This window comes from Pleurodeles waltl, chromosome 5 (assembly GCF_031143425.1).
Source record: "Pleurodeles waltl isolate 20211129_DDA chromosome 5, aPleWal1.hap1.20221129, whole genome shotgun sequence".
In the NCBI taxonomy this organism is placed as follows: Eukaryota; Metazoa; Chordata; class Amphibia; order Caudata; family Salamandridae; genus Pleurodeles; species Pleurodeles waltl.
In genome coordinates this window covers 515654610-515682098 of record NC_090444.1, presented here as the reverse complement: position 1 = coordinate 515682098, position 27489 = coordinate 515654610, and the positions used below count along the sequence as shown (strand labels likewise).

Here is a 27489-nt window from a genome sequence, read left to right as displayed (position 1 = left end):
AACACAACATTGTTGAAAACGAAACCAAACTAGCAATGGATCAAAATTGGAGATATTTTCTTAACGAGAGGGATTCCGAGGAGGGGTAAAAAAAACAGAGACAAATATGTGAGGTGATACATTACCTGACTGCTATTATTCGTGGGGGTGAATAGGTCAGTATATGAAACCACACGAGGTCTCAGTTTATGCTAGAATAAAGTCAGCAGCCCTTACCTTGATGGACAAGGCTGTGTTTGACAATTCAGAAATCTATCAATATCAAAAGGGCACTGCGCAAAGATGGTCTTTTGGTGACCGTAAGAATCTGTCAGTTGTGTGCTGGTGCCAACATTTTGTGTTTCAAGTAAGTCATCTCTCCATGTCCAAACCTATCAAAGCCCATGATCTCTTTCTCGATTTCAGGAAATTAGCACAACAATGTTCCTGTTCTGATCAATGCTATCTGATCCGTGCCTGATGGGTTTACTCAATTGGTCGCCTGCATCAGTTTCATCCCCACTGCATTGTAAGGGCATTCTACCTGAATCAGAGCAGCCTGTATAGCTTTGGCAGCCTTATCAGGAAACCTGCTGTTTCTCCCATGGATGCTTCTAGCAGGGGAAGAGATGCTGAAACAACCAACAAGCTTCCCTCCGTGACATCACTGTACCAACAGACCTTAATAGAGGGGTAATCCCAGACTGGACACACATCTACACCAAATATTACTCCTTTCCTGGCCATGGCTGTGAGATGATGTGCACTTCTTTGAGAGACAGTGAGCCCAGGATCTTTCAACACTCTTTGATATTAAACGGTTTTCCAAATAAGCTTTCCACATCATGTGCATACTACCTCCTCGCTGATCTCTTATCTCTTCTTCGAATGCTACAAGCCGACGTGGGCATGTTCTACCTTGAGGGCTGAACTCCTTTCGAGCATTTACACCCACAGGATCTGAAACTGGAACCTTGATAAAGTACAAGGCATTTCAATCAAAATATGCATCAGCCTTTCTTTCCATATAAGTAAAACAAAGGAAAATCTATTCTATACTTCATGAAACAAACCACGGAGGGACATCTATGGACACACAAAAGAGCTAACCAGGTAACTCTGGAAAAAAATTAACGGGGGCTGAACCCAACACAGCTGTAGCAGCTTCTTTCTTGTTTTGACCAGGCCTTGTGTATTGGCTTTGCTTCATCCAGTCAAAGAAGGTATATTTGAAACATAAATCTATACGAGAAAAATGCAAGCCACTGGGGTAGCTAATGGAAATTTGTTAAAATTGTTTGTTTTTGCGTACCTGCTCTTGCAAGGAATGAGAACATGTTTCAGGATGACCTCAGCAATGAAATCCAAGTTCCTCTAATGGTTTCAAGGCACTTAATTGATCAAAATCATTACCTACTCTCTTTATTAGAATTACATTTCAAGAAGAGAAGCGATACAAGGATCCCTGCCTCCTCAACCCCAACCCTCCGCACATCAAACCCCCCTCCAGCTTATAAAGGAATCAGAACCAATTTGTGCAGGTGTTAAGTGAGAAATCCAAACCCAGTATCTTAGGGGAAAAAGATGTCATAAGTGTGAACTGATTTTACGTGTTGGCTTTAATTCTGATAAAGCATAACGAAGAGCTGCATACATTTCTTATGCTCGGATCGCACAGATCGCAGGTGCTCTGCAAACATACTGCTTCTCTGCACTTTCCAGGAAGGAACAAGACTAGAGCATGTGAGTAGTTGGATGAACCCATAAACGGTCTAACCCCTGTTTCGTTAGCTAAAGCAGATCACCATGTGTGCCCCAAAACAGTATGCTGATTGATGCATTACTACTCTCTCAGGGCATGCCCGGGGGCATTTTGGTATGAGGGAATTTTCTAGATGGATATTTCTGGGTAAGTATTTTGGAGGTTTGGTACCAGCTAAGTACTGAAAAAGGTCTCCTTGTTGAGAAACACTCCAACAGACGTGAATGCCACTTGAATGTTAAAGCAGTGGCAGCCTTACATTGATCGTTCTTCCAGATCACAATACCAGACTACAACTTATTATTTTGGAAAAATAAATAGCATATTCTTGAATTCCTCGGGCACGTGGACTACATAAAGGCTGATTGCCCTTCAGGCTAGCTTAGATGCCCATTTCCAAAAAGTCTATTCCTTCCTGGTGAAATATTCACTTATGAACAACTTTATTACTCACAGATGAAGACCTCACTCTGGGAATAAATACTTCTGGATCTAAGTTCATTGCTCTTCCCTCACAGGCTTGGAACTTTGGTCAACTCATTTCTCCTGCAAGAGCTTTGTTGAGTTTTTCGTGTAGTTAATTAATTGGACTCAGCTGCCCCAGAGTAAGAATTGCAGCATCTTCCATTTACCATGTGGTCAGTGCTCGTGAGTACTGGTATACCGGCTGTAATGTGACTTCTGAAAACGAAGAAAACTTGAAGTAATCCTGTATGCTTTGAGGCGCTTCTTCTGGGTGGGTGTAATTAGGGTATGATGAGAGTTACCTGCTGCAAAGTAGGGGATGTCATACTAGCCTTTTAACTCAATAAACCATAAATAGAAATGATAGGAATGCTGCTTTCTTCCATGTGGACTCGTTTCTTGGGGCGCGTTTTATGCCTGAAGACCACCATTGAATACTTTGGTCCAACTTGAGGCTTGTGGTCAGGACTAAATTGTAATGGCCTCCTTAAAAATGGATAAAGTGAGAAAACCCTAAAACTGCCCCCACCATCAGCATCAAAGCAATATATAATGACTAGGAATGGAACGGGCAAGAGGAGCACAGCTCAGTGGGTCTCACATACAAGCAGATTTTGACAGAGTTTAGCACATTGCCCTTGCATTGACAAACTGGCACAACTTATAAAACTCCTGTATATGTGGCACAGGCATGCCAAGCTGAAGGACTTGTGGGCAAAGCATACTACATCCTCAATACCATCCCAATATGGCCACGAGGTTTCAGTAAAAAGAACACATTTCCCTGCTTCAGGACAGATATGGCTACACCCATAAGGCTGCCAAAAACCCACCCTAGAAGAGTGGTAGATTGTAGAGGAGAAGTAAGTCACTGCCTGGCCGAATAACCCCAATCTAGGAGAGTAGTGAAAATGCAGGCAGAAATGCAGGAAGGAGGAGGAAACGGCTAGACTCCAAGGTGTTCTGCTGCCTGTCGCCACCCAGACCAGGCCTTCAGAGAGCCGCAGAAGAGAGAAGGATTATCAGCCCGTCGACTCGATGGAGGTGACACGGAAGGAAAGGGAAGATGTAGTAGAGTGATCTAGAGAAAGACCTGGAGACAGTGAAAGTAGAAGAAAGATAGAAGAGACACGAGTAAGGGGTGCCTGGGAGAGGGAGGCCACTCGCTCGGAGATAAGGATTTAACAACCTAAAAAGCAGAAAAAGTGAATTTGTGAGCACTCATTTCCTAGTCAGAGAGAAGGCGATATTGTGGATGGAGGTTGTTCCCGGGGATATGGAAATTCCACATGGGGTTGGAGAGCAGAAAGAAGGGGAGTGTGCTTGTTCCAAGGGGGGCAGGCCATGGTATCTGGCCCCAATATCACACTAGGCAACATATACATAACAAGATACAACTGTGGGCACTGAAAGTCATTCAGAGCTCTGGGACATCACAGAAGAATCTAACCTGGTGATCTCACAGATCTATTAAAATTTTCATTTGTCCTGTGATAAAGGGTTGCCTGCACATTATTCTGTTTGTTACATCAAACTACCAATCGGTTTGCTTTTTCCTGTAGAAGAAGAGAGACAGGCCAGGGGATAGGATCCCTGCATCTGTTACTAATGTTGTACCAACCAACACTTCCTTGTTATGACACCATTCTGAGATGCAAACCGTGCACCTCAAGTGTTAGCGTTTCAGATCACGAGATGCTTTAAGACACTTCAAGTTGTCCTGTGATTTAGGAAGTGTTGAACATTGAAAGTCTTGTATTTATTTATACATTTTATTTGGAAAGAATTTAAGCAGTCAAACCGCTACAGATTTAACACGGAATAAAATGGCATGCACAGCAGCAGCAAGGAGACTTAGAAAGAGAGAAAGAAAAGCCGGGAAGAGAGCGCTGGAAGAAGAGAAGTGAGGAGGATATGAAACGCTGATAGTTCCTCGCAGCTATGTATATTTATACCTGTCTGAGTTGTAGGAAGACCTAGTCTAAACTAAGGATGGCTTGTGCACTAGGAGGAAAAAGGCAAAAAGCGGGGCCCAGAGCTGTTTAATGACTGGTTTTCCCCTCACCCGGGGGATGGCCGTCTCTATCGTTACCCGGCCCAGTAACGCCAACCAGTCATGAACCGTAGGGGGCGCTGGCCAGGCCCAATCTCTGGCTACAAGTAGCCGCGCGGTGACACGGTGGCTCAGGTGCCCCCGTCAACCCCTGCTTGAGGCCTAACATGACATCCCCAGCGTCAAGCTGCAAACCGCAATTTAATAATCTGCAAGGCCACCCCAAAACGATGCTAAATGTGGGCAGCAAGCAAACATGTGAAGGATATCTGCAGACAGTAGCCCACACCCAGGGCAACGTGCAGTCCCTGGGAATCACTTTCTGTATTTACATATTCTTCCCGGAGTAGAATACAGCATGCATAATGTCTTACATTTCAAGCTTGCCGATGTAACTGAGGAACATACAACTTTAAAAGCCTCCATGAAGTCAGACTCCTGCATTGAACACTGAAAGTCATAGAGAAATCACCTGCACTGTAGGGAACGTCGTAAATACCGTGCTCTGTTTGGCAGATGGATATTTCTTTTTTATCCAGCCATATCAGCGTGCTGTTATTGTCAACACACTGTTCGGGTTTTTCACAAAATCGGCACAGATGTAGAGATACATAGACATAGGAATGTGTCTACAACAGTTACCACAACTGATGGGCCTAACAAGTACAGGCTGAAGTTGGGTGGGGGTCACGGGTGGTGTTGTGCTGGCCGACTGTTCTGCACGAGATGCAAAATACCTCAGGCTGGGCAACACGTGTATTTTTGCACCTCCTTTCCGTACATGCCCCATTGGAAGGTAGCTGGGGGTAAGGACTGTTGTAACTTCAAAGGTGGGTGTAACAAGTACAGTAACCATAGCAACTACTTTCAGCCAAAAGTTGCACAGGTGTAAACCGATACTTATAAGTGCTGCCGGAGGTAGAAATGTATTTTATTTATTTTTAGAATAAAACAATTAAAGCTCACCCAAAAAAATATACATCATAACTCAAGAGCTGAAGAAATGTGGATGGGGCAGATCCAATATCATCAAATTTAGTCCAGACCAGACAGGTCGTCTATAACTAATTAAAATCTCCCTCGAACCAGAGAGAATGAGCAAATAACAGCAAAAGGCTATTGAAGAAGCGGACCTTCCAAACAAACATCGCCAAGACTCAATATATGTTTTATTAAATGTTTAAGCACATTGTAAACAATTGAGGGAATTAATTTTTCTAAAACAAAATGGCGTCCAGGATTTAAAGCTCAAGCCCGCCAAAGGGTGGGCTTGTTGTAAGCACTGAACCTTATGTTGCAAAATATTTCTCAATTACAGCTGTTCAACATATTTTGGCGGTCACTAATTAAATAAATAACAAGGATGTTTGTTAGACAACACATTCACATTTTTTTTCTAAAAACATTTTGGAAAAAAATAAATAGGAAAAGCTCAAACCAACATGGATGAAAAACAATGCAAACAAAAGTTACATTAAAAAATAAAGAGGAGTATTCTTGGAAAGATGTCAGCCACTGAGAGAGGGAGCATTGTTTCTATGACCACATCAAACTAATGTTTTTACAGTAATATTGCCAAAAATGTGCTAATTTTTAGAGGGCTGAACTCGACCACCATCTGGTACGCACAACCATGGATTAGCTCACCCTTTGAGACAGTCTTTTGATTTGGCATAACATTCCGTGGCCGTTTTATTTCTGGACAGCCTTTGACAATTTCGCAAACACAGCGAGCAGATGCTAAATTTCACTAATACTGAATTATGAAGAGTTCTTGGCCCACAAAAGAGAAGAGAGAATAGCATGAGGGTGCTATCAGACTGTCAGTGGGCCGCCTCAGCGAAGGGCAAGACATGCCTGCAACGCCAACACCACCACACTGCAGTGGATTCCTGCCTTCCACTTACACAGAAAGGAAGATGCTGGTAGTGACTGCCACTTTCTAGAGGAAGGCACTTTATTGTATTTATAATACATGAGAATATGTAATCCTTGTATAAACACATATGTATAATTTCCTTATTACAGTCAACTTATGACATCTCTAGTCACCTGTAATAAAGAAATGATGTAGCCACTCAATTGTAATAACTTTTTGCAGTTGGGTTCTGACATCACAATGCCAGGAGCAGAAGGGAATAACAAGACACAAAGCACTTTGTAAAACAAAATCAAAGGGGCTCATTACGAGCTTAGCGGTCGGATGAGCCGACCATCAAACTCGTGGAGATGAGCCGGCCGTCAACACGGCTGCCTCACCCCCTCTTCCGTATTACGATGCTCTCACCTGGCTGACCGGCAGGAACATTGTATTACAGTGTTCACAGTGCTACGGTGTTGGGAGCCGAGACCAATACTGTAGCACATCAGCACCCTCGGAATGCGCACTGTCTGCAAAGGTTGAACCGCCACGGAAAGGCTGGTGAAGAGGGACACATACTCAGTACGGCGGTGCTGAGGTCAGCACCGCCATGGCTGAGCATGAGTCAGACCTCCGTCAGCCTGTTGGGAACCATGTTCCTAGCGGGAACGGAGGTTTCCTGCCGGGCCACCCACCGTCGTAATGTGGTGGTCAGACCGCCATACTCGTAATAAGGTCCAAAATCTGCCTTTGCCTTTTTCTCCTATGTTTTTCTAGAACAGTGATAAGCAGAAAGGATATATTTATGGCAACATGCTTCTTTTTTCCCCACTTTAGGTAATTATTGGAAAGACAGAATCTCTGCATGTTTCTACATTCTGGGGTACATCTGACTTGTATTAAATAGATTCTAATATTCTTGCAACCAAATTCGAACTGCTTTTCGGTGTATTTAATTTTTTACCGGAGACTCTATTTTTCGTTCCTATTTACCAACAGACTATCTTTTTCATGTGACAGAGCACCACTTCAAAGACAAATGGTTTTCGGGAAAGGTGATTTTGTGAAGGTATAAAGTACCAAGTGCCGTACATTATAAGGATATTGCAAGTCACCTCTGCATTACATGACCTTATAAAGGAACTGGGCCTTCTGCCTTGTTCCTCCATATGGTTACATAAGACCTTGGTGATTTGCAATATCCTTACCATGTACAGCAGGATCTGTTTTATCCCATATATTATAGATTATTTCTCATCAGTTCCATCAGTCAAGCTGCATTATGCGTCAGTGCGGAAAACTGGCAGCATGCACCAGTGTCACCCTGCCAACCGATTCCACTGTAAATGTGCTACAGTTATGCAACAGATTTAAAGCTTCTGAAAACGAAATACTGCTCCTGTGAGATTCTGCTGTATCAAAACAGTGCCCATTCTTTCCAGGTATTGGCCTTGTGTCATGGTGTTTCTCTAATCCATTACCATTTATACCCAGGTGTGTATGAATAAGTGTACCTGAACCCGCAAAGCACTTTGCCCAAAGGACAGCAGAGAAATGAAGATCTTTGTAACTAGTTTGATATCTGGAAAAATACATACACAAATGTGGGACCTTTGTGCAAGCATGCTAGTTAAATGAACAAAGGTGTTAGTACAACACATGGGTTATGCGGAAGAGCAAAACAAACAACAGAAACCAGGGCAAAGGATTTGAATACTGTGGTTGACAAAAGACTGGAACACAGCTCCCACCAAAGAGCAGTCAACTGGGACAAAACTGCATCAAACACTCATAGAAAGTAGAACTAAATGGCTATGGAAACTGTGTACACCACTCTATGCACAATCTTCCACACATAACAATTGTCAATAACGCTGGTTAGGAGAGCCGCCAATGAGGACACCGAACTGAGGTTCCGAGTTCTCTTCATGAAGGTTTTGTGTTTCCATATATCAATATGTGGATTTGAACACAACTCCATTTAAAAGCATCCTTGATAAAAGTATGCTCTTCTCTTGTTTCTGTTGAGTTACAAATATGGATTAACAACACATTTGGGATATTACATTGAAACCGTTCCTATTCATCATCCCAAACACAAACAAGCAGTGGCAAAGCCAATAGCTGTGGTATGGACTGTGATCCTTATGGCTTTGCCAATACTTTTTTTGTCTGCTCATGGCTTTCACAAAGCGTTAATGTTGTTGAAGCTGCCAGGCCCTCCTCACTCTGGGAGAAAAAAAAAAACATTGGCTAAAAACAAAAACATTACACACAGCAGTCTCTGGCACTTATGGGAACTTGTTTGTGAGTGGGTGTGTTTTTTGTGAAATGGAAGACTGCTGTCACACACAGTGATGTTAGCGATGCTGTAAACTGCTGTGGACAGAATTAAAACGGGAATTACACAACACATCAATGGATGTAGAAGCTTGGATGAAAGCCTCTGTGAGCAACTTTAGCAAAATCAAAAAGGTCTTGGCTAGCACCAGGCCTGAAAGCAATGTCATTCCCATTCGTTGACAACTTAAAGGCTGAAGGTTTCTCCTCCTGTCTTTCCTACTCAGTAAAATCACTAAATTTGCCCCTATCCTGCACGCACTCTCTAGGTCCACTTTCCAGCAATTTAGCCAAAACTGCTAACTGCATTCGCTTAAAATTGTCAAATACTAACCAGCCCCCACCCACCGAAGAACTACAGCACACGCCCTTGTCATTTCTTGACCGGACGGTGGAAGTGCCATATTAAAAGGTGTCACAAAACCATCACCTGTGCCGCTTAGCTCTGCTCAACCCCACAGCGGACTCGGCTGCTGTTGAGAAATGGTACCAGATCTTTCCTGTATTGAAAGACAGACACTGGACGTCCGTCCAAGCTAGAACTAAATTTAAAACTGGCTTCATATGAAGGGCAGACTCTGCCTCAGCACTTCAAAAGGTCAAAGAGGGCTCCGAGGAAAGATCTCAAAAACTCCTGAATTCTAACCAAACATGCTCAGGGGTCGCTCCCTCATGTTGGGCCTTCCTCCCGGTACATCTCAGAACTCAGTCGACCATTCGCTCCTTTAGGAAGCGCCTAAAAACCTCCCACGAGGCACTTCCTGAACTAACTGGATCCACTGTCTTAAATACAGTCACGCATTCTGGAGCTGCAACTGACGCCCCACGCTTGCAAAAACACAGACACCAAACGCCGACACACCCAGCCACGTGACACGACAAGCACTTTTTGCATCAGGTTAGCAGGGACTGACAAGGTGTACAAGACGCCCGGAGCAGCTGCTCGGCGACCTATAAAACAGCTGAGTAAAATGTAAGGGAAACAAAGAGAGGGGCTTTCACAAAACCGTAATGAGCAGCTGTCCCGGGCACAAAAGGCCGCTGACGTGGGAAATAGCGGTGTGGCGCTGCCCAACAATGGAAACGCTGCCAGGTTTGCATTTGTGATGGCAAACAACAACTCACGTTTATACAGGGTATGCCCACAGATTCCCAGAAAAATCCACCCTATAATGTAGGGAAACAGCTGAGGCCTACCTAGTTGAAAAGCCGTGAGTGTCCCGAAGGCAGGATGTCAAATAAACTCCAGTATGGGCGGAGGTCTGAAAAATAAACTAATCTCGGTTACATTTGGAGCACATTGTGGCAGGACCCGGGCCCCCTTGAACATCTTCCTTCCTCGGGGGAGGACAGAGCTCAAAATAGAAATGTGCGCTTCCAGGGTGAGGAAAAACGACTTCCGATGGTGATTTCCTCCGGCTGTGCAGTTTGGTTTTGTCACTGCTGAGGGCCGGCTGTAGCCCTCATTCCCATTCCCATTTTACCTGGCCTTTAGTGGGCACCGGAAGTTGTCTACGGTAACTCAGATTAGGTTAAAAAAAGGAGGTGCCCCGCGATTGAGAATTTATCCGAGGAGCAGGGATGGAATCCCAAAGCTGTTTGCAGCAGCTGCCCAGCCCTGCAGTTCTCACCCGACTGTTCCTCCTAAGTCTTGGGACCTGTAGAGGCCCCCCTTATCCAAAGGAGCCCCATTCCCTGGACTCCTTATCTGGGGGGTTTCTGCATGCTTCGAATGAACTAACAATGTATACAGCACTGCTGCACCCAGATCGAAGTCTACAACACAACTCACAGATTGAAAGTCCAATACCTCCCTCCGCCGCCGCATTGTGTGTGAGTATTTTCATAAATGTGGTTTTCAGATGTTCGTGACACAATGGAAGCACGCAAGAACAGCAACAGGACCAGCCCCGCTCCTCACATCTGTCCTGCCTGGGAGGAATCTACATATTTTCAGTCAAAGCTGCTGCCCGAGAAGGAGCCTTGCAATCGACAGAGAAGGCCTTGTGACAAGACTGGAGGAGTGCACAGACCATTTGTACTCAGCAACAGAATTCCCCTACTCAAGATGCATGGCCTCTGACTCTGCCATACACGCTTAACACTCCAAGGGTGGAAGAAATCTGCAAAGATCACCTGTACCAGCCTCAGCCTTCCTACTACTTCCCATCAGCAACTTCTCGCCTCCTCCCTTAAACTACCCAGTAGAGTTCAGGAAGCTTTGAAGGAACGGTTTTCTGTGTCAGACCTAGTACCCTGCATTCTGATTATTAAGGAATGCATGGAATCTCGCCTACGACACAGCCAGTTGGTTCTATCAACTTCTGGGCCTGGGGAAAGCTACGTACAGGCATGAACCCGGGAATGCAAACCCAAAGAAGCATAAAATTGGGGCTCACAGTTTGCATTATTCCATCTCATTTGAAATACAATTTGAATTAACAATGCTTAAAGATAAAATACGAAAAAGTTAAAAGTCGAGAACAAACAATGAAATGTCAAAAAGGTCCACTCAATACCAAACATGTCCATATTTCTCTATAGAATATTTAGAAATTAAATACAATACAAGCACAGGTTTAGAAAATAGGCAAAAAAATTATTGAATTTTAAACTTTTCACCACCTTAAGATGACATGTTTAGTATTAATGGAAAGGTAAATTTATCTCTTGGCGCCTATGGCATTCCCAACGCCACCTCAGGCACAAAAAGAAGTGTACGACATCTCATGAACACGGCAGTACAGCCCATCAGTGAACAGAGTTGGCGGTTCTAGAAACAAGACGTTCTTGAAAGAGCCCATAGGCACCCTGCCAACACAGCAGATAGTTTCAACCACAAGTTCCATGACTAAGCCCAAGAATTCCAACACCGAGAACTTTGAGTAAAGTTAAGAACTAGTGGCTACCTTGGTGCACTCAATAGGCTTAAAGGAAACATGCAGGAGCTACCTATAGGAGTATAGGTCAAGTGCGGTTGAAGGGGACACTGGTGTTTGACCACATACATTTGAATAGAAGGACAGATGAGTCAAGGGAAAACTTCACAGCAAAATTTCCCAGTCAAAGTGGCAAAGGGATTACAAAGGGCTGGATATATGAGGGTCATCTACATTCATGGACACAAGAAGTGAGGTCAACCGCAAGACCAGAAACTACCCACCAAAGCAGGTTAACAGAGATAAATAATGCAGCAGGGAAGGGAAGAGATGCTCAAAGACATAAATGAACAAAGCACCGCCAGATCCCGGAACACAACACACTATATCTCAAAAGGTGAGAAACACCTTCGATTTGTTGTTGCTTATCCCCAACTCACCATCCCTACTGACCCAACAACATTAAATATGACTATTTAAGCAAATTTCAAACAGCACTGTGATGGAGAAATAGTGATGAATTTGTATAAGAGGAAAAAAAGAGCCAGGAAGTATGAAGCTGCTCGGTGAGATCAAAACTTGTTTGCAACAAACACTAAAGTTAAAACAATTAAGGAAACGTGTGTTATACCTGAATTCAGAGTAAAACTGTCCTTTTTCTAGCAGTTACAACTTTTTGTGATTGCTCATATCATATGCTCAATTTCACCCCGCGGTTCTCTGTTTAAAGCCAGCCTGAGCTCAAGCACACAAGAACAGGAGGAAAGACAGGCCTGTAAAAGAGAACCTGTCTAGAAAGCCCAAATCAAGAATACCCTTCATGGTCATACATTCAAAACATCAACAACCAAATCCCACATGGTGCAGCGTGACCCACAATGGTGGGTTGACCAGGCTCCTGGACAGAGATTAACAAGAGACGTTAGAAAAAGAGCGTAAGAAAAAAAAAGTGTTGTGCCACTTGCCAGTGAAAACACAAACTGTGCCATTACCACAACACCTAAAAATAAACTAAAACGCAGAGGAAAAATGTTTTGCATGTAGGCTTATCTAACATTTGCATATGCTGTGGGTCCCAAGAAAATGTTTCCCTGTGTTTTGGTTGTCCGCCCTGGCTGGCAAAGCAAAGACATTCGCACAGGCAAAACTGCACAAAGAACGGCAAGCGTTGGCAGGACACCAACAACCACCTCACTAACTGCGTGGTACCTACACTCATTTCTTGTGATCCCTGTAATGACGAGATAACGTACGGTAATGCTTGATGCCAACCCTTCCCCAAAGCGGGAACCAATCTAAATTATCCCCGCAAAAACATAAGCAAAGAGCCGTGTACCACCTACGCGAGGGCCTGCAAACTAAACCGAAGCGACCCTGTGACTTGAAGTTTAGCAACAGCAGCCGAAAGCTATATAATACAGTCACAGAACGTTCCTGCCACAGGCCTTTGTAAAGAGAGACTATTTAGGTTACAGGGTTTTATAAAGCGCTTGTCCACCAGAGGTTTCTTGGCGCTTATGGCTAACACCTGCCAACTTAATCAATGAGACTCAGAAGCAGTGTGTGCCTTTAAAATGGTGCTGCCTACTTAAAGTTGGTGTCGTGATGTCCCCGCCCTCGTTTCATAGATGTGGCTATGGAACGTCTGGTTTTGCAGATAAAACCGAATGGGCAGCCTCCTGCACGCCTCTACTATGTCAAAGAGGCTCTGCACTGACTCAGTGGTACTACAATTTAGGGTGACCAGACGTCCCGGATTTCCCCGGACAGTCCCAGCTTTTAGAGGACTTTCCCGGTGTCCTGACACTTCTCTTTATCTTAAATAAATGTCCCGGTTTTTTGGACAAAGGTCAGATTATTAAATAAATGTCCCGGTTTTTGGACAGAGGTCAGAACATCTAGGGAAGCACAAGTTAAAGACGCCGACAAAGTATAAAATAATTAAAGTAATTTATCTGTTACTGTCAGGCAACACAGGCCCCTGTCTGTTCCTAGCAGAGAGACAATTGGAGAGCAGAGAGCGATGGGTGGGGGCGGGTTGTGGGTGCAGGGTGGGAGGTCAAGCCATAGTTATTCCTATATGTAGTCTTGTAAGTGTGTGTGTGTGTGTGTGTGTATATATTTACACATATACACACACACACACACACACACACACACACACGTATAGGCACACATTCACAAAGTCACGCAAAAAAACGGGACAGGCCAGATTTTAAAGTGAGAGTAAAGTCTTTAGTCCTTCTTTTACGTCTGTCCGGTCCCGGTTTTTGCTCCACAAAATCTGGTCACCCTACATAGCGGCTAGAAGAAGAAGCAAGAGTGGCCGATTCGGTGCCCCGTAAATCTGCCATTTTACAATGAGAAGGCGTGAAATAGCGGGTGTTGGCAACAGGTCAGGTTTGTTTAACAAACTGCCACCCTTTGTTCAGAGCTCTTCACTGGGGACCCCAGAACATCCCGCCCCTTTCACCTCACTGCAGAAGTAGCCTCAGTGCTTCCGGGGCAACTTAAGAAGTGACAACTCGGTCAGTGCTTTTCAAATAGCGGCTCCTTTAAAGCCGGGCATAGGCTCAGAAAACAAATTGACAGTTTAATTAACAGCATCGGTAAGAAGAACAGACACCCCTGCACTCGGTTTTTGTCAAATACGGTAGACAAACGGACGGATGAAGCACTTGGAGCCGACAAATGGGAGAAACGTGCAACTTCACAACAAGTTAAAAGAAGCACTGGCATAGTCAATAGCCATGTCCTTGGCTGGCTTACATAATAGTTATTATTTTTTCAATGCAAGCATGCAGCTCGAAAAGGAACAGAGAGAAAACATGTCACAATCCAAATCTGGCAGCCATATGCTTGCATTTCATTTTTAAATTTAAACAGCAGTCGCTGATGTGGTTATTTTGTTAATAATTTATTTTTAAGTAACAGCATTTTCGGTTGCGTGCATTTGATTATTATCATGTGTGTAGGAGACATGAATAAATAACCACTTAAGAAAAAGAACACAAGTTTCACCCGGCTATAATATTTCTATGTCACTTAAACACTTTATAAGTACATATTTTAATAGTCTGGAAGGAAAACTTAAGTTGTCTCAAAGGCCAGGTCTAAAATTGGTCGGAAACTAGTTCAGCCAAATTAGTTGTTTCAGTTTAAAAAATATATATATGTTTCTGTTATTTGGCAAAAGTCAACCAATGAAGGCATAGGTATACACAGGTGCACAATGTGAGACTGTGTATTCGCCATAGTTAATCACAAGATTAAAGTGTCCTTCCAACTGGAAGAAGTGTTTCCACTACCCAGATCCGTCCTAAATGTTCTGGGTTATGCATAAAGATGCCCCTCAGAGATAAATGCAGGACTTTCTAATGTAGGTCGAAGAGGGTTGGGGGCTCGTCAAAATTTATTTCAGGATATCAACAAAGGCTAAAATGTATAGTCAATAAATCAATACACAAATAATTTACACAGTCCATGATTACTCTGTAAATATGAAATAGACTGGCGCTCCTGGACCTATACTGGCAACCCTGGGCTAATACATTTTCTCATAAGGAATCAAATGGGCATAAAAAAAAAAGCGAAAATCAAAAGGACATGATAAAAAATGGCTACTCAACATATACAAATAACCACCAAATTCAAAGATTGTGTGGACTTAGAATATTTAAAACTCATTTTGGCACACACTTTATTTCCATTTTATCACAACTTTTATTGAAAATGGGTAGTCAATGTGATATGTATATTTTTAATTGTAACCACTAGTTTGAGCCCTTAAGGAATCATCAGGTACCTCAAATATATGCCACCCCAGATCCTTTCCTGTGCTGTATATTCTCTTTAATTAGGGACCCCATGGCAAATGGGTGCACACAGGAGGAGTCCACAGTGCTACAATCGTCACTGAGTTACCTTTGGTTCGATCGATTGCGGGAAGATTCTGAGATACCTATGACACCACAATGTAATTGCAAGGAAGACGTTAATGGCAATGAAAAAAAAAAAAGAATCTGGCATTATAGCGAGCTAAGCATGTATGGTCAAAGTCACAAACAAGGCTAATGACTGTGTATTTGCCTCTTCTGGGCTGAAAGCTTCCTGTACCTTACTATCATTGACATTTTCAGAGCCCTTTTATGGCGATAGAATGTCAGCCCACTGTAGCTGATTTGGCTCCTTCAATGAATTTAGCAACATTAATTTTGTTAGTGATTGTCAAACCAAGTCTGGGGACTTTGCATACTGTTGGCCCTAGCCACAGTCACCCGAGTGTAAATTAGAGTATCATAGTTTATATAGCTTTCTAAACTGATAGGGGAAGAACTATTGTAGGCTTAAAGCCTGCCCGTTATTAACCATTGGTTGGCATTATTGACACTTCATGTGCTCGCTTCTTACACGATGGCTTACCTTTTCCATCTTGTGCCTGCCCCTCCCCTGTAGCATATCCTCTTCACTTATGTTCTTCCACTGCTCACTTTTAGGAAACAACTTTTTTCTTTTCACTTCAGTACTCCACAAGACAGCATGTGTTTTCCAGCTAACTCCCTCCTGTGCTTCTCTCCCCGACCTGTACTCGTGTTCCGCTGTTTCAACTATGTGCTTCTCTCTTAACCTTTGCTCTCTTGCTGATGTGCTTCTCCCCACAACCCCAGCTCCATGTTGTTGTCTCTCGCTCACGTTTTCCTCCCCTGCCCTCAATGTTACTCCTCCCCCACTCAAGTCCTACTAGACATGCTGTACTGCATGGCTAAAAAGACATGGTCAAAGCCAATAAGTCCCAAAGGTGAGACCTACTGGCTTTGCCGAAGAAAGTTTTTAATTGAGATTTTCTCAAGGCCCTTAGTTTTATACCCCAAATGAATGACAGCATACCGGAAGTGGAAAATGTCACCTGCAGTGGTACTCGAGACTAAGGGGGTTATTCCAACTTTGGAGGAAGTGGTAATCCGTCCCAAAAGTGACGGTAAAGTGACGGATATACCACCAGCCGTATTACGAGTCCATTATATCCTATGGAACTCGTAATACGGCTGGTGGTAAATCCGTCACATTTGGGACGGATTACCACCTCCTCCAAAGTTGGAATAACCACCTAAGTGCTGTATTCTTAGCAATATTTAGTATGTTTGTAAGTCTTTGTGAATAAGATCTATAATACATTGCTGCGACACGCTCAAATTACAGAGTAGCGGCACTGCTCAAGGTCACTGCCAAAGGAGCTATTTTGTAAAATGTAACATTGTGCAAAGTCACATGCAGCGGCTGCACCAGAACGTGCACATGTTCACAGTAACTTTACCACCGAGTGATCAGCTCTACAGACCTAGCAACAGCGAAAGCTGTAGTTTTCTAGCATCAGAGGCACTTTAAGACTTTACTTGAAATATACACTGGAATGTGGAAATTGGAGACTCAGCTATAAGTCTGGGCTTATGAGGCAAGCGTACACAGACATTTCAGGAAAAAAAATCCCTGTTTCAAAGCGCGAGCTGACAGCGTGCATCGGCTTAAGACAAGAAAGCACTAAATAAAACGGGCAAATGATATGCATATGCCTAATGCCAGCTGATGCACACAAAACAAACATCTCAGGTGGCCTGCTTTGCCTTTTCACTGCAAACTTGCACTGAACTCAACAGACAGGTGCCAATCCTCAGCAGTGCTTTTCGGATCTCACAGAGGCAAAATGAGGTATCCTGTTTGACTCTCAAAAGCTAAAGGTGAGAAGCTCTCCTTCACTTGTTTCTTCATGCTAAGCACCATAAAGCAATGTATTCTTCTCTTGCCCTCCAGCCACGGGAAAGTTGTAGTGCAGTTGTTGACATTATCAAGGCTGGACTACCGTATTTCTCTTTAACTCCGCTTGCCTACTTACTTTAAATGCAGACTCCAGCATATCCGGCACAGCTCATTCTCAAAAAGGCTGAACAAGAGATCTCACATGGCCTTTCTTCATTGGCTAGCCACTCGTAGAATGTGGCTATTCAAACCTCTATGCCATTGTCATAAAGCACTCTATGCATTGTCTCAGCTTTATTTACGCAAGCTCTTTCTGCGGTATGCCTCAGATCCGTATGTTTCGCTTAATCACTCCAGATCATTACATTCAGTTCCACATCATCACAGACCTCTTCCAGGACTCATGGCCAACACTGAGAACTCCCTTACTCCTGGCCTAAGATCTAATTTCCGTCTGGTTAGCTTCAGGGATCAATTAAAAAAACTTTCTTCTCCTATTCATTAGGTCTGTATTTTTTCTCCTCTTTCGCTGTAGCTCAGCGTCAGTACCTGTTCTTTAGGGGCATGACACCCATCAACAAGGTATTAGTGCACTCTACAAATACAGTAAATGAAAAAATAAATATTAGAGCCCAGATGTTTATGAAAGCAAACGTTTCTGTTCATTTAATGGGACAGAGAGCTTCAAGCACAGGCAGTCCTGTCTCTCAGAGAATTGAGAGACTTGAAGAAGCCGAAGGCCAGAGACAATGACTCTGATGAAAAGTGCTTGAAAAAAGAACAAGCGAACATGGGTGCAGGGCACACCAATAGCCTCCAGAAAAGGCTGTCTCAAGGCCCAGGGAATATTGAGACTTGTGGAAAGGAAACCCCACAGACCCTGACTCTGGGAGGACACTTTGGAGGCACTGGGGAATGAGGTGGCTAGCAAGGTTCACATACTGATTGACATTAGCCAAGGAAATATTAGTCACAAGGATTAAAAAGGACAATATCCTCGAGAACCACAGAAACAAGATAAGAAAAGACGGCAGACATGCACCAACTATAGGGAATCGAGAAATCTCTATCGTCTAGGTCCATTAGAACCTAGACAAGTCTAATGCACCCCAGATTTGAAAAAGGTGATTCTCTAACACTAGACTACAAAGTGTTGGATATGCAGCGGAATAGGCCATTTGGAGCCGCACAAGAAGCATCACTAGCACAAGACAACACTGCCACAACAGACATGAGTAAGGTGGAGAGCTATAGGAGACTAACCCCTCCACAGAGAACCAAAGAGGGGTAACCCAAGAGAAAAAAAAAAATATTTGTCTCAGTGGCGTTAGAGTTCTGCCACTTTTGTCTGATGCATCTGCAGGCCCTTTCTGCATCCAATCACGACGACAAACTCAACTCTCAGCATACAGCCCACTGGGTCCACCCATTCTCTGGTCAGCAGAAGGCTGAATGTCTACTCCTCAGCAGCAAATCCTTCTGTCTGGTAAACTCACCCTCAAAGGGACCATTTTGCTCCCAAGAACTGAAAGGTCTAAGGGGCCAATGAACTGGCAAAGGTTGTGCTATTCAAAAAATGCTTCATGTAACACAAAATAAACACCTGATGGTCCTTCGCTTCTTAGTGGTTACCAAAAAAACCCTCATTCATCCTGTCATCAAGTTGGCACATCCTACTGCACTTCGTGCTTCTATAGCCACTGGGTAATATGGTTGTCAACTGTGATCCTTCTGCAATAAAGTGTACATGTGGTGGGGTCTTCAAAAGAAGTTGAAACCTATTTATGTCAAAGAAAAGCATAAAGCCTAGAAGGGCAAAGGGGATGTGGGATAAGCTCAGCAAAGGTATTTTAGGAGGATGGTATAGAGGATGTAGGGACACAGAAGTATAGTGGGTGACCTGAAAGTGGCTAAACAAGATTGACATGCCAGGGGGGCAGCAGGAAAAAAATGTATTTTAAATGATAATTCAGAAAATGGTCCCAATAGTCCAAACAGAGATCATTGGGAAAATGTGATTTTATTTTAGGCATTTTATATAACACAACAATTACTCCAGGGAGAAAGGACGCCCTTTCAAGAGAAGCCTTTGCAGAAGAAGCACGTAAACTGAGATGCAGTGGTAGTTCAGTATTCGGTTTGTAGGGCACAGCCGACACTAAACCAGAGAAACCAGCGAGTGATGAGGATGGACAAGGGGTGCAGCCAATTTGGACAGGAAGCGATTCACCAAATATGACAAGATATTTTAGACATGTGTGGAAGCAGAAATTAGAATCCAGTTCTAGAAGATCCAAGCCAGATCTATCCTAAGAAGGAAATCCAGTTTTTAAGGATATTCAGTTTCGAAATAAATTAAACACAATGCAACATTCTATCTTTTTCTGCTGAAAACAAATGTTATGGTACAAGATTAAAAGTTGGGCGAAGGGTCAAAGGGGGTAGGAAAAGTATTCTTTCCCAAAAAGCAGAATGACTCTTTGGGACAACCTCTCAATTTAACTATGACAGGGGTAGTCAGCAAATTAATTCAAACAGGCCTGTGACAGGTACAAAGCATTATTAAAGATATGAGTAAGGAAGGTGGAAACTTTCTAAGGCTTACATGAGAAAAGTGGGCAGGAACTGGCTGGCAGGATGTGCTGGCATCTTTGTCTGCCTTTATATTTTATTTATTTTTCCTCAAACAAATTCTCTGTTTTCAACAAAAAAGTGTGTAAGGATTCCAACTCGTGTGCATTCTGTCAAACACCACTTGGAGGGCAAGCAAATACTCAGTGTCAGAGTGACACCCGGTACCTGTCTAAGCCCTCCCCAGTTCTCTTCTGCAAAAACGTTCAGTTGCCAACCAAAGCAGTTTAACAAATAAAGTCAACAACTGCAGCAACTCAGAACCCAACATTAACTTCAAGGAGTCAAGAATGTCAGTTTGGCACAGCCCTTTGCGGCTAGTGCCGGAAGAGGCGTGGCTGGCTTGGTAATTTGGTAATCCGGGCACCTACATCCATTAAATCACTTCCGATTATTAGACAGAATAACTAACTATAAATAAGCGACTCAGGCAGGAACATCAAAAATTACACTTTCAACACCCTCGCAGCTGTCAGGGCAGCATTTTTTGTCCCCGAGGTGGGTGAACTCCAGGTACGGTAGGAAAAAGAGTTTGAACCTGGTGCAAAAAGGTTCTCATGTAAGGATTCACAGAGCAAATAAAAACTGCCCTTTTATCGCCTCCTAATTCTTTACCTATCACTGAGGTTGAAGGTAGATAAGTGGCCTCTAGCCTGCTCAATAGGTGATCTCCCAGGACTGGACATAGATAAAACCTTTAAACTTAGTACTTCACCTGCAGCGAACCAGAGGACACACTGTTCACTAGGTGAGACCATTAATGCATCACTTTGTAGACACTGAACTGAATCCAACCTGCATGTGTTTCCCCTGTCAGAGTAACAGCTGAAACAACTTTAGCAGGTTTTTCTCCGTGACCTGGAAAAACTGAGGTGAGTGTTCCACGAAGGAGGACTGCTCTTTGACTGTTATGCAGAGGGGTTAAAAGATATGGCTCCTGGTGTACATTCAAGGCTTTAATCCTAGATCCTTGTGGCTTAAGAAAGCTTCCCCTGTCACTTTTGTTCTGGGCAACCTGGGTTCTTGAAGCAACCAATCTTAAAACAGCCTTCGTTAAAAAAAAAAAACGACAACGTTCACAAGGGCTTCTGATTTGTTTAAGGTAGCCAAGTCCGGAAAAGAAAAGGTCACAAGCCTTCTAGGCGGTGAAAAGTAACACAGACCAAAAGCCAATGCACTTAGATAGGTGCAGTTAATGCTTCTCAATCAGAGACAAAGTGGAGAAAACCTCAGGTTTTCAGCACAAGCAGTCTAGATGTGTGGCCAGCTCAGTGTACCAGTCTAGCCCCAAGGACCTCAGATTTAATATTTCTTGATCCGTCCAGTGCTCTGGAGACCATGTCTGAATTTAGAAATCTTCACCAGGTCACTCACTCAGTCAGTCACCCAGTGTTAGCAGCCTCCCTTGGCAGCCTGACCTTGTTGGTTGTTCTAGGTCACTTCCATACGTTTAGCCTTCAACTTTAAAAGTAAGCCCCTATTTGTAAACCTTGATGGTACAATGCACATTAACAATCTTTAACCTCAGAGAACTCTGTTCTGAGATAAAAATGCAAGATTTTAGCATATCAGCCCAAAACTGACAAACTTGTCAAAAACCCTGAGATCCCACTACTTAACAGGCTCTTACCACACACTATAAATAGCATACATAGAAAGTTATCTGAAACTGCCATGAAAGAACTCTGGGGAATCCTATTGTGAGCTGGACAAGTGGTGGGTGACTCACTCACTGAGTAAGACAACTACTCAAGACTCTTGACATGGTAAAAGGTCACAACAATGGGTATTTCAGAAAGTGATCTACCTCAAGCTGGAAGAAGAATCAGGGGGGGATCATCATCAGTTGGCCATCTGTCGGCCCTACTACAATTCTTCACAATACCTGACAGTCTAGAAGTCAGCACGGGCCTCTGAACGTATACAGGTTTTTCCAGAGAGGTCAATTAGAAGAACAGACAACCGGGTAAGCCCCAGCATTGCCCATGAACTGTGCAGCAGCATTGTTGAGACAAGCCAGTACTGTCCAATATAAGTGCAGAGGTGAAGTTTCATTACTGTCTAGTTAAAACATGACAGTCCTGCAGGGACTGCCAGCACTGTGTCATCAAATATACATCAGCCCTGTTAAGAAGTACCCCCACAGTCAAAGAAAGAATATTACAACTCAATAAAGCCTTCTCTGGGTCAGCGACCACAATAAGGATCTAAGGGCCTGATATATCAGAGAGCTTCACCCATTCTCTATCTAGAGGGAATTGTGTTTATGCATAAGGGCAAATTGCCCTCTGTGACCAAGAACAGCCCCGTGATACATCGCCTTCAGTGTGGATGAATTATACAGCATGAAAAGCCATATTATGCGATGTTATTTAGCACAATTGTGCCAATATTGCTTCACCGTTATGTCATTTGTTGAACACTATTGGGGCTTACGGTTAACTTAATTATTAAAAGTTTAACACCCAACTACAGCATTTAGCAATTGAAAGATGGTCAGTTAACGTTTGCAAAGGACCTGCCTCTGCATGGCTACACGTGTGGTTTTAATAACTTTTGATCCCCTCCAACTAAACTATTTGTTATTAACATCTGTAAAATATGCAGCAGGTGGTGGATTATGTGGTAAATATTTAATTATGTGGAAAACGCCAGCAGTTTCGCGTAAATCCATTGGCCCTGGCCATGACTGTTGTTACTAGGCGATGCACCACAAGACAAGCTCACCTTTCTGGTCGCTCCCGCACAAACCCAAAACATTACGCACACAGCATCAAAACAAATACAAGTTTAAACTGCCAGCCCGAAAACGTGCTCCACGTAGGGGTATGATGTACATTCAAGTACCTATTACACTACAGCTGCTACAACATATTTAACTTTATGCATACAAAGAGCTCTGCCGTCTCACTGATGTGGTCGGCGCTGCGAAAAACCTGAAAGATGTATTAAGTGTCATTTGAAGCACTGTCTGACAGCTATAAAACTACAAGTAATTCTTCTGAGTTTCAACACGTGTTTCTACGTTTGGAGGTTTTCACACACAAAGACAACGTGTAGACTTGGAAACATGCAGATAGAGGCATCACTTACGGACAGGCACCTTCCTGTGGTCCAGGCGGCGGGTGCTGTGCAGCAGGGCTCCGAGGCGGCGCTCCAGGCGGGCCCCCCGCAGGCACAGCGCGCCCGCCTCCGCCTCTAGCTCCTCGAAGATGCTGCCAGCCTGGCGGGAGAGCTCGGACAGCTGCCGCAGAACCAGCAGCAGGGATCGGGCGCTCACCTCCTGCAGCGACCCCACCGGCACCCCGGGCACCGCCGGGCTGGGGCCACGGGGCCCCACAGCCCGCTTGTGGAAAGGCATCCGGGCGGCAGGCTCCCGAGGAACCCTTCAGGGGCCACAGCGCATCCCCATGTGCGAAAACCAGAAAAATCCGAAATAAAATCCCACTACTTCCAGGGGTCCTTTGTGCTGTCCCGCAGCTCTTCTGAGGCCCGGTGGTTTCCTGCGGGTTTGTTTCCCTCACATCCAGGAAGCGGAGCCCAGGGTTTGTTGTCACTTCGCATGTGTTTTGTGCTGCGGCTGGAAACCGATGCTTTGTATGCAGTACAGTTTATCTTTGTAAAAAAAAAAAAAAGAGCTTTAGTTTAATAAATCTGTGTTCACAAGCCACAGTGGGCAAACCCACGTAGGAAAGACCACAGTTCCCGAGCACTGCGCACAGAAGTTTTGTCTGGGTTAAGTTGGAAGTTGCTGACAGAATCCCAGTGCCGATGTCTGCAGCTACCTTGTGTGTTCAAATTCAAACAGGAAAGCGAAAGCCTGCCTCCTCTCTCCTCCCCACCCCCTGGCCATAGGAGCACAGCCCAGACAGCCCTCTCGTCAAAAAAAACTCGAAAGAACAGCAAGCCTCTCCACTCACACTGCCTCTGAGGGGGGAGGGGGAGAGCTGACAGCCAGACTGGGGAAAACTTGGGAACAGAAAGACAAACACATGCCGTAGGCCCAACCACCTGCGGATTCCAGGGGCTGCTCTCCCCTCCCGCCGGAGGGGAGGGGGCGGGGGCGCACACCACAAATAATGATTTAAATTAAATGCGCGAAATGTGTTGAAGTCGCCACCTACCTGCCACATCTGTGAACTGGAACCTGTCCAGGATCACAAGTCCCAGCAGCACAGGGGAAACCTGTGCTGGAGCAGGAACGCCCCTCAAAAAGCTGCATCAGCCAGGATTTGCTCACCCAGAGGCGAGATGAAAGAAAAAAGTCAACGAGACAGTGTGGGATTTGGTCTGGCAAAGTTTTAATGGCATACTGCCTCACAACGCAAATACCGGTGGTCGAGTTTTCTTTAATGAATTTTATTTGTGTGGATTGCCGTTTTCCCGTGAGAGACACTATTTATATTTTAAATTCTTAAACAGCGCCATCAGCAGGGCCGCTGGAATTATGCGATTCGGTGTTCGCTGCGCTTTTGGCAAAATAACGAATTGTCTGTCATCTGCTGCATAATTTGCAGATTTTTCACAAAAAATAGTTTCTAGATCAAACGGATCAAAAGTTACTGAAAACTGTAACGTGTCCGCATAGCTGCCAAGTTTCACAGATTCATGCGTGATGTGCTTCTCTGGCCAGCTTTTTCCCTTTGAATTCTGGAACTTGTAGTCTTCTTTTATAATGTAATAAACAAGACGACAAGTTCCAGGATTCAAAGAAAAACCCTGGACCGAAGCAGCACATTACACATGGACCTCGGAAACTTGACAGGGCTGTGCTGTATTGCTGTTCAGTGGAAAGCCCTTTGCAAAAGTTGACTAGTCACTTTTCAGTAGTTTGTTACTTTATTCGAGTGTTAAAGTGTTACTAATTAAGTGAAACTCTTGCTAAGAAAGATTTTAACAAGGGAAAACAAGCATTTGCAATGCAATGGGTCTCTCATTTGCTAGAGTTAGAGCGCTTAGTGTTGTAAATTACTAACAGGACTTTTCTTGCCACACAAACTGAAAATAAAAAGTAAAACAGTTGACATAAGCAAGCCGATTGAAAGCACCACACCCGCTATGAGCGTGAGTGTGAAGAAGACACACAAAAGGAAATAGTAGTTCACTGGCAATCAAAGTTATCGGCAAAAGTGCAATTATCCATGTAACAGGGTCAATGGCTAAGGCGGTAACAAAACTGCCCCAAGGAGGGACAAACGTAAAGCATTTATCAATGATAACAACAGATTTTTGAAAGGCAAGCCTATGAACGATTGATAGTGATGGGCGTGCAGTGGGTGTGGTTAAAAGCCCAGATATATACAAACACGTCAGAAAAGCAGCCCTTGAATGCTGCCATACACAACTTAAAAATGACAATATAATGAAGTATTACTGTTACAAAATGTGCTGAATTATGCAGCATAATTTGGCCTTTCTTGCTACATAATTTAGTCCTCTTCTGCAACATATTTCCAGTGGCCCTGACCTTCAGCCATGCTTCTTTCCCTGTTTCAGGACTTTAGGAGTCATGGGTGATGCAGTCGCATAGGGGAGGTAATACCACAAATCTACAATTAGAGTTATCCCAAGTCTCTCTGTAGTCTTCCTCATCACAGTCTTTACTAATGAGGTTCTTGCCTCAAAATTAGATTGTAAAAACTCCAAAATAAGAACAATAATTTTGGGCTGAAATAAGGATCTAGAGCCCGACCTCCCCAATACAATTATACAAATGAGGGACTAACGCCCGACACATATGGTTATATCAAAGCATTAAATATAGCCCACTTTAAGAGCCAGGGAGGGTAGGTACATAAGACTGTGACGATGAAGACTGCCACCTGGAGTTATGAAGATTACCAGTAAGTAATATGAGTATTACATTCTCATCTGTCTTCCTCTTCCCAGTCCTTATTAATGTGGATGTAGCCAAGCTAACCTCTTTATACAGCCCTTAAAATAAATAAAAAAACAACAGCAAACATACGTTTTCAACGCCCAGTGGTTTTGTTTTACCTAATAATTAATCTAAAACTGCAGAAAAAAGCCTAAATCACATGCAGTAAACTCAGATTCTCCCAACTGAAGTCTAAAGTGGACTACAAAAATGTTGGGAAAGCCCAAGTAGCAGTGTTAAAAACATCTTTAAAAGACACTCATTTGTGTGCTGCATAGGAGGAAGAAATTCCTCTTGTTGATTTTCCCTTAAAGGAATCTTGCATAAGTGAACAATTCAGGTCATAGGCAGCAGATAATGTTTACTTAACCCATCTACTCAAGGTAGAGGGAGTTTGGATGAAGACCTTTGTTGGGGGCACCAAAACTCACAAATAGGAATTCAACTTTTCTAAACTGGGAAGTGCGAGTCTTACAGATTGATAATGCTCTATAAATATGAATATAAATAAACATTCTTCCTCTCAAGGTGAAGGGAAAACTGATAATACAATATCCTTATTTAAGCCACCTTCAGATGAAAAGACGGTTCAGTTCATAATGCAACTTTGTCAAGAACAAAATTAAAGTATGGTTCATCAACCAAATAGCTCTAATCTGTTCTAGCCGCCTTACTGATGTAATAGAAACTAGGAAAAATACTTTAAAAGTGAGATATTTCAAAGAAATAGATTACATTGGTTCAAAAAGAGGGCCCTGCAGAACTGTAGAAACAAATGGCAGGTCCAACCAGGGAATGGGGAAATAAACAATAGGCTTTTTGATAGAAAGCACTCTAAGTAATCATACTCTAAGTATGTTTCTATAGTATACTTATTGCTGAAGGCTTTAGTAGCATTCCACTAACTGTGTAAAGTGGAAAGAGCTAAGTCTAATAAAAAAAACATTCTTTAAAAAATCTAAAATTAGAGTAGGGGGACAAAAGACAACCGTTACCCCCTTTTCAACACACTAAGGGGGTCATTCCGACCGCCGGGGCCGGGGTCGGCGGGAGCACCGCCAACAGGCTGGCGGTGCTCCGCAGGGCATTCTGACCGCAGCGGTTTGGCCGCGGTCAGAACAGGAAAACCGGCGGTCTCCCGCCGGTTTTCCGTTGCCCTCAGGAATCCTCCATGGCGGCGCAGCTTGCTGCGCCGCCATGGGGATTCCGACACCCCATACCGCCATCCTGTTCCTGGCGGTTCGCCCGCCAAGAACAGGATGGCGGTATGGGGTGACGTGGGGCCCCTGGGGGCCCCTGCAGTGCCCATGCCAATGGCATGGGCACTGCAGGGGCCCCCGTAAGAGGGCCCCACAAAGAATTTCAGTGTCTGCTTAGCAGACACTGAAATTCGCGACGGGTGCAACTGCACCCGTCGCACCTTCCCACTCCGCCGGCTCCATTCGGAGCTGGCTTCCTCGTGGGAAGGGGTTTCCCGCTGGGCTGGCGGGCAGCCTTCTGGCGGTCGCCCGCCAGCCCAGCGGGAAACACAGAATCACCGCGGCGGTCTTCAGACCGCGGAGCGGTGTTCTGTCGGGGGAACTCTGGCGGGCGGCCTCCGCCGCCCGCCAGAGTTAGAATGACCCCCTAATTCTCAAAATTTCGCCTATATATAAAATATTTTTTAAGGCTGGAAGTCCTTCTAGACATTCAGGGCCTAATTCACAAAGGGCCTCCGCACTCATGGCGGAGGCCCCACAGCTGTGTGGGAGTCTGCGCTCGTGGTGGAATCTCCATAAGGAGAATTCTCATTGCAGAACTTTCACCACAAGTGCAGAGACTCCCCCATGAGTGTGGAGGCCCTTTGTGAATTAGGCCCTTAGATGGAGCAGGCTACCTCACCAGAAC

General features: G+C 44.1%; 1 protein-coding gene across 4 annotated transcripts in view; it reads right to left on the bottom strand.

Annotated features, from left to right (window-relative positions):
- The window catches only part of NHSL1 (NHS like 1), a 409363-nt gene extending 385450 nt beyond the window's left edge, over window positions 1-23913 (bottom strand). For 2 of the 4 annotated variants that reach the window (XM_069234320.1, XM_069234325.1), the window contains exon 1: window positions 22818-23763. In XM_069234320.1, coding sequence (XP_069090421.1) covers window positions 22818-23085 — 268 coding nt within the window. In that variant the 5' untranslated portion in view covers window positions 23086-23763. Of the gene's footprint in view, window positions 1-22817; window positions 23765-23848 lie in introns of those variants that run through there. The other 2 variants (XM_069234321.1, XM_069234322.1) reach the window with 2 other exon arrangements.
- Window positions 23914-27489: the final 3576 nt, after the last annotated feature.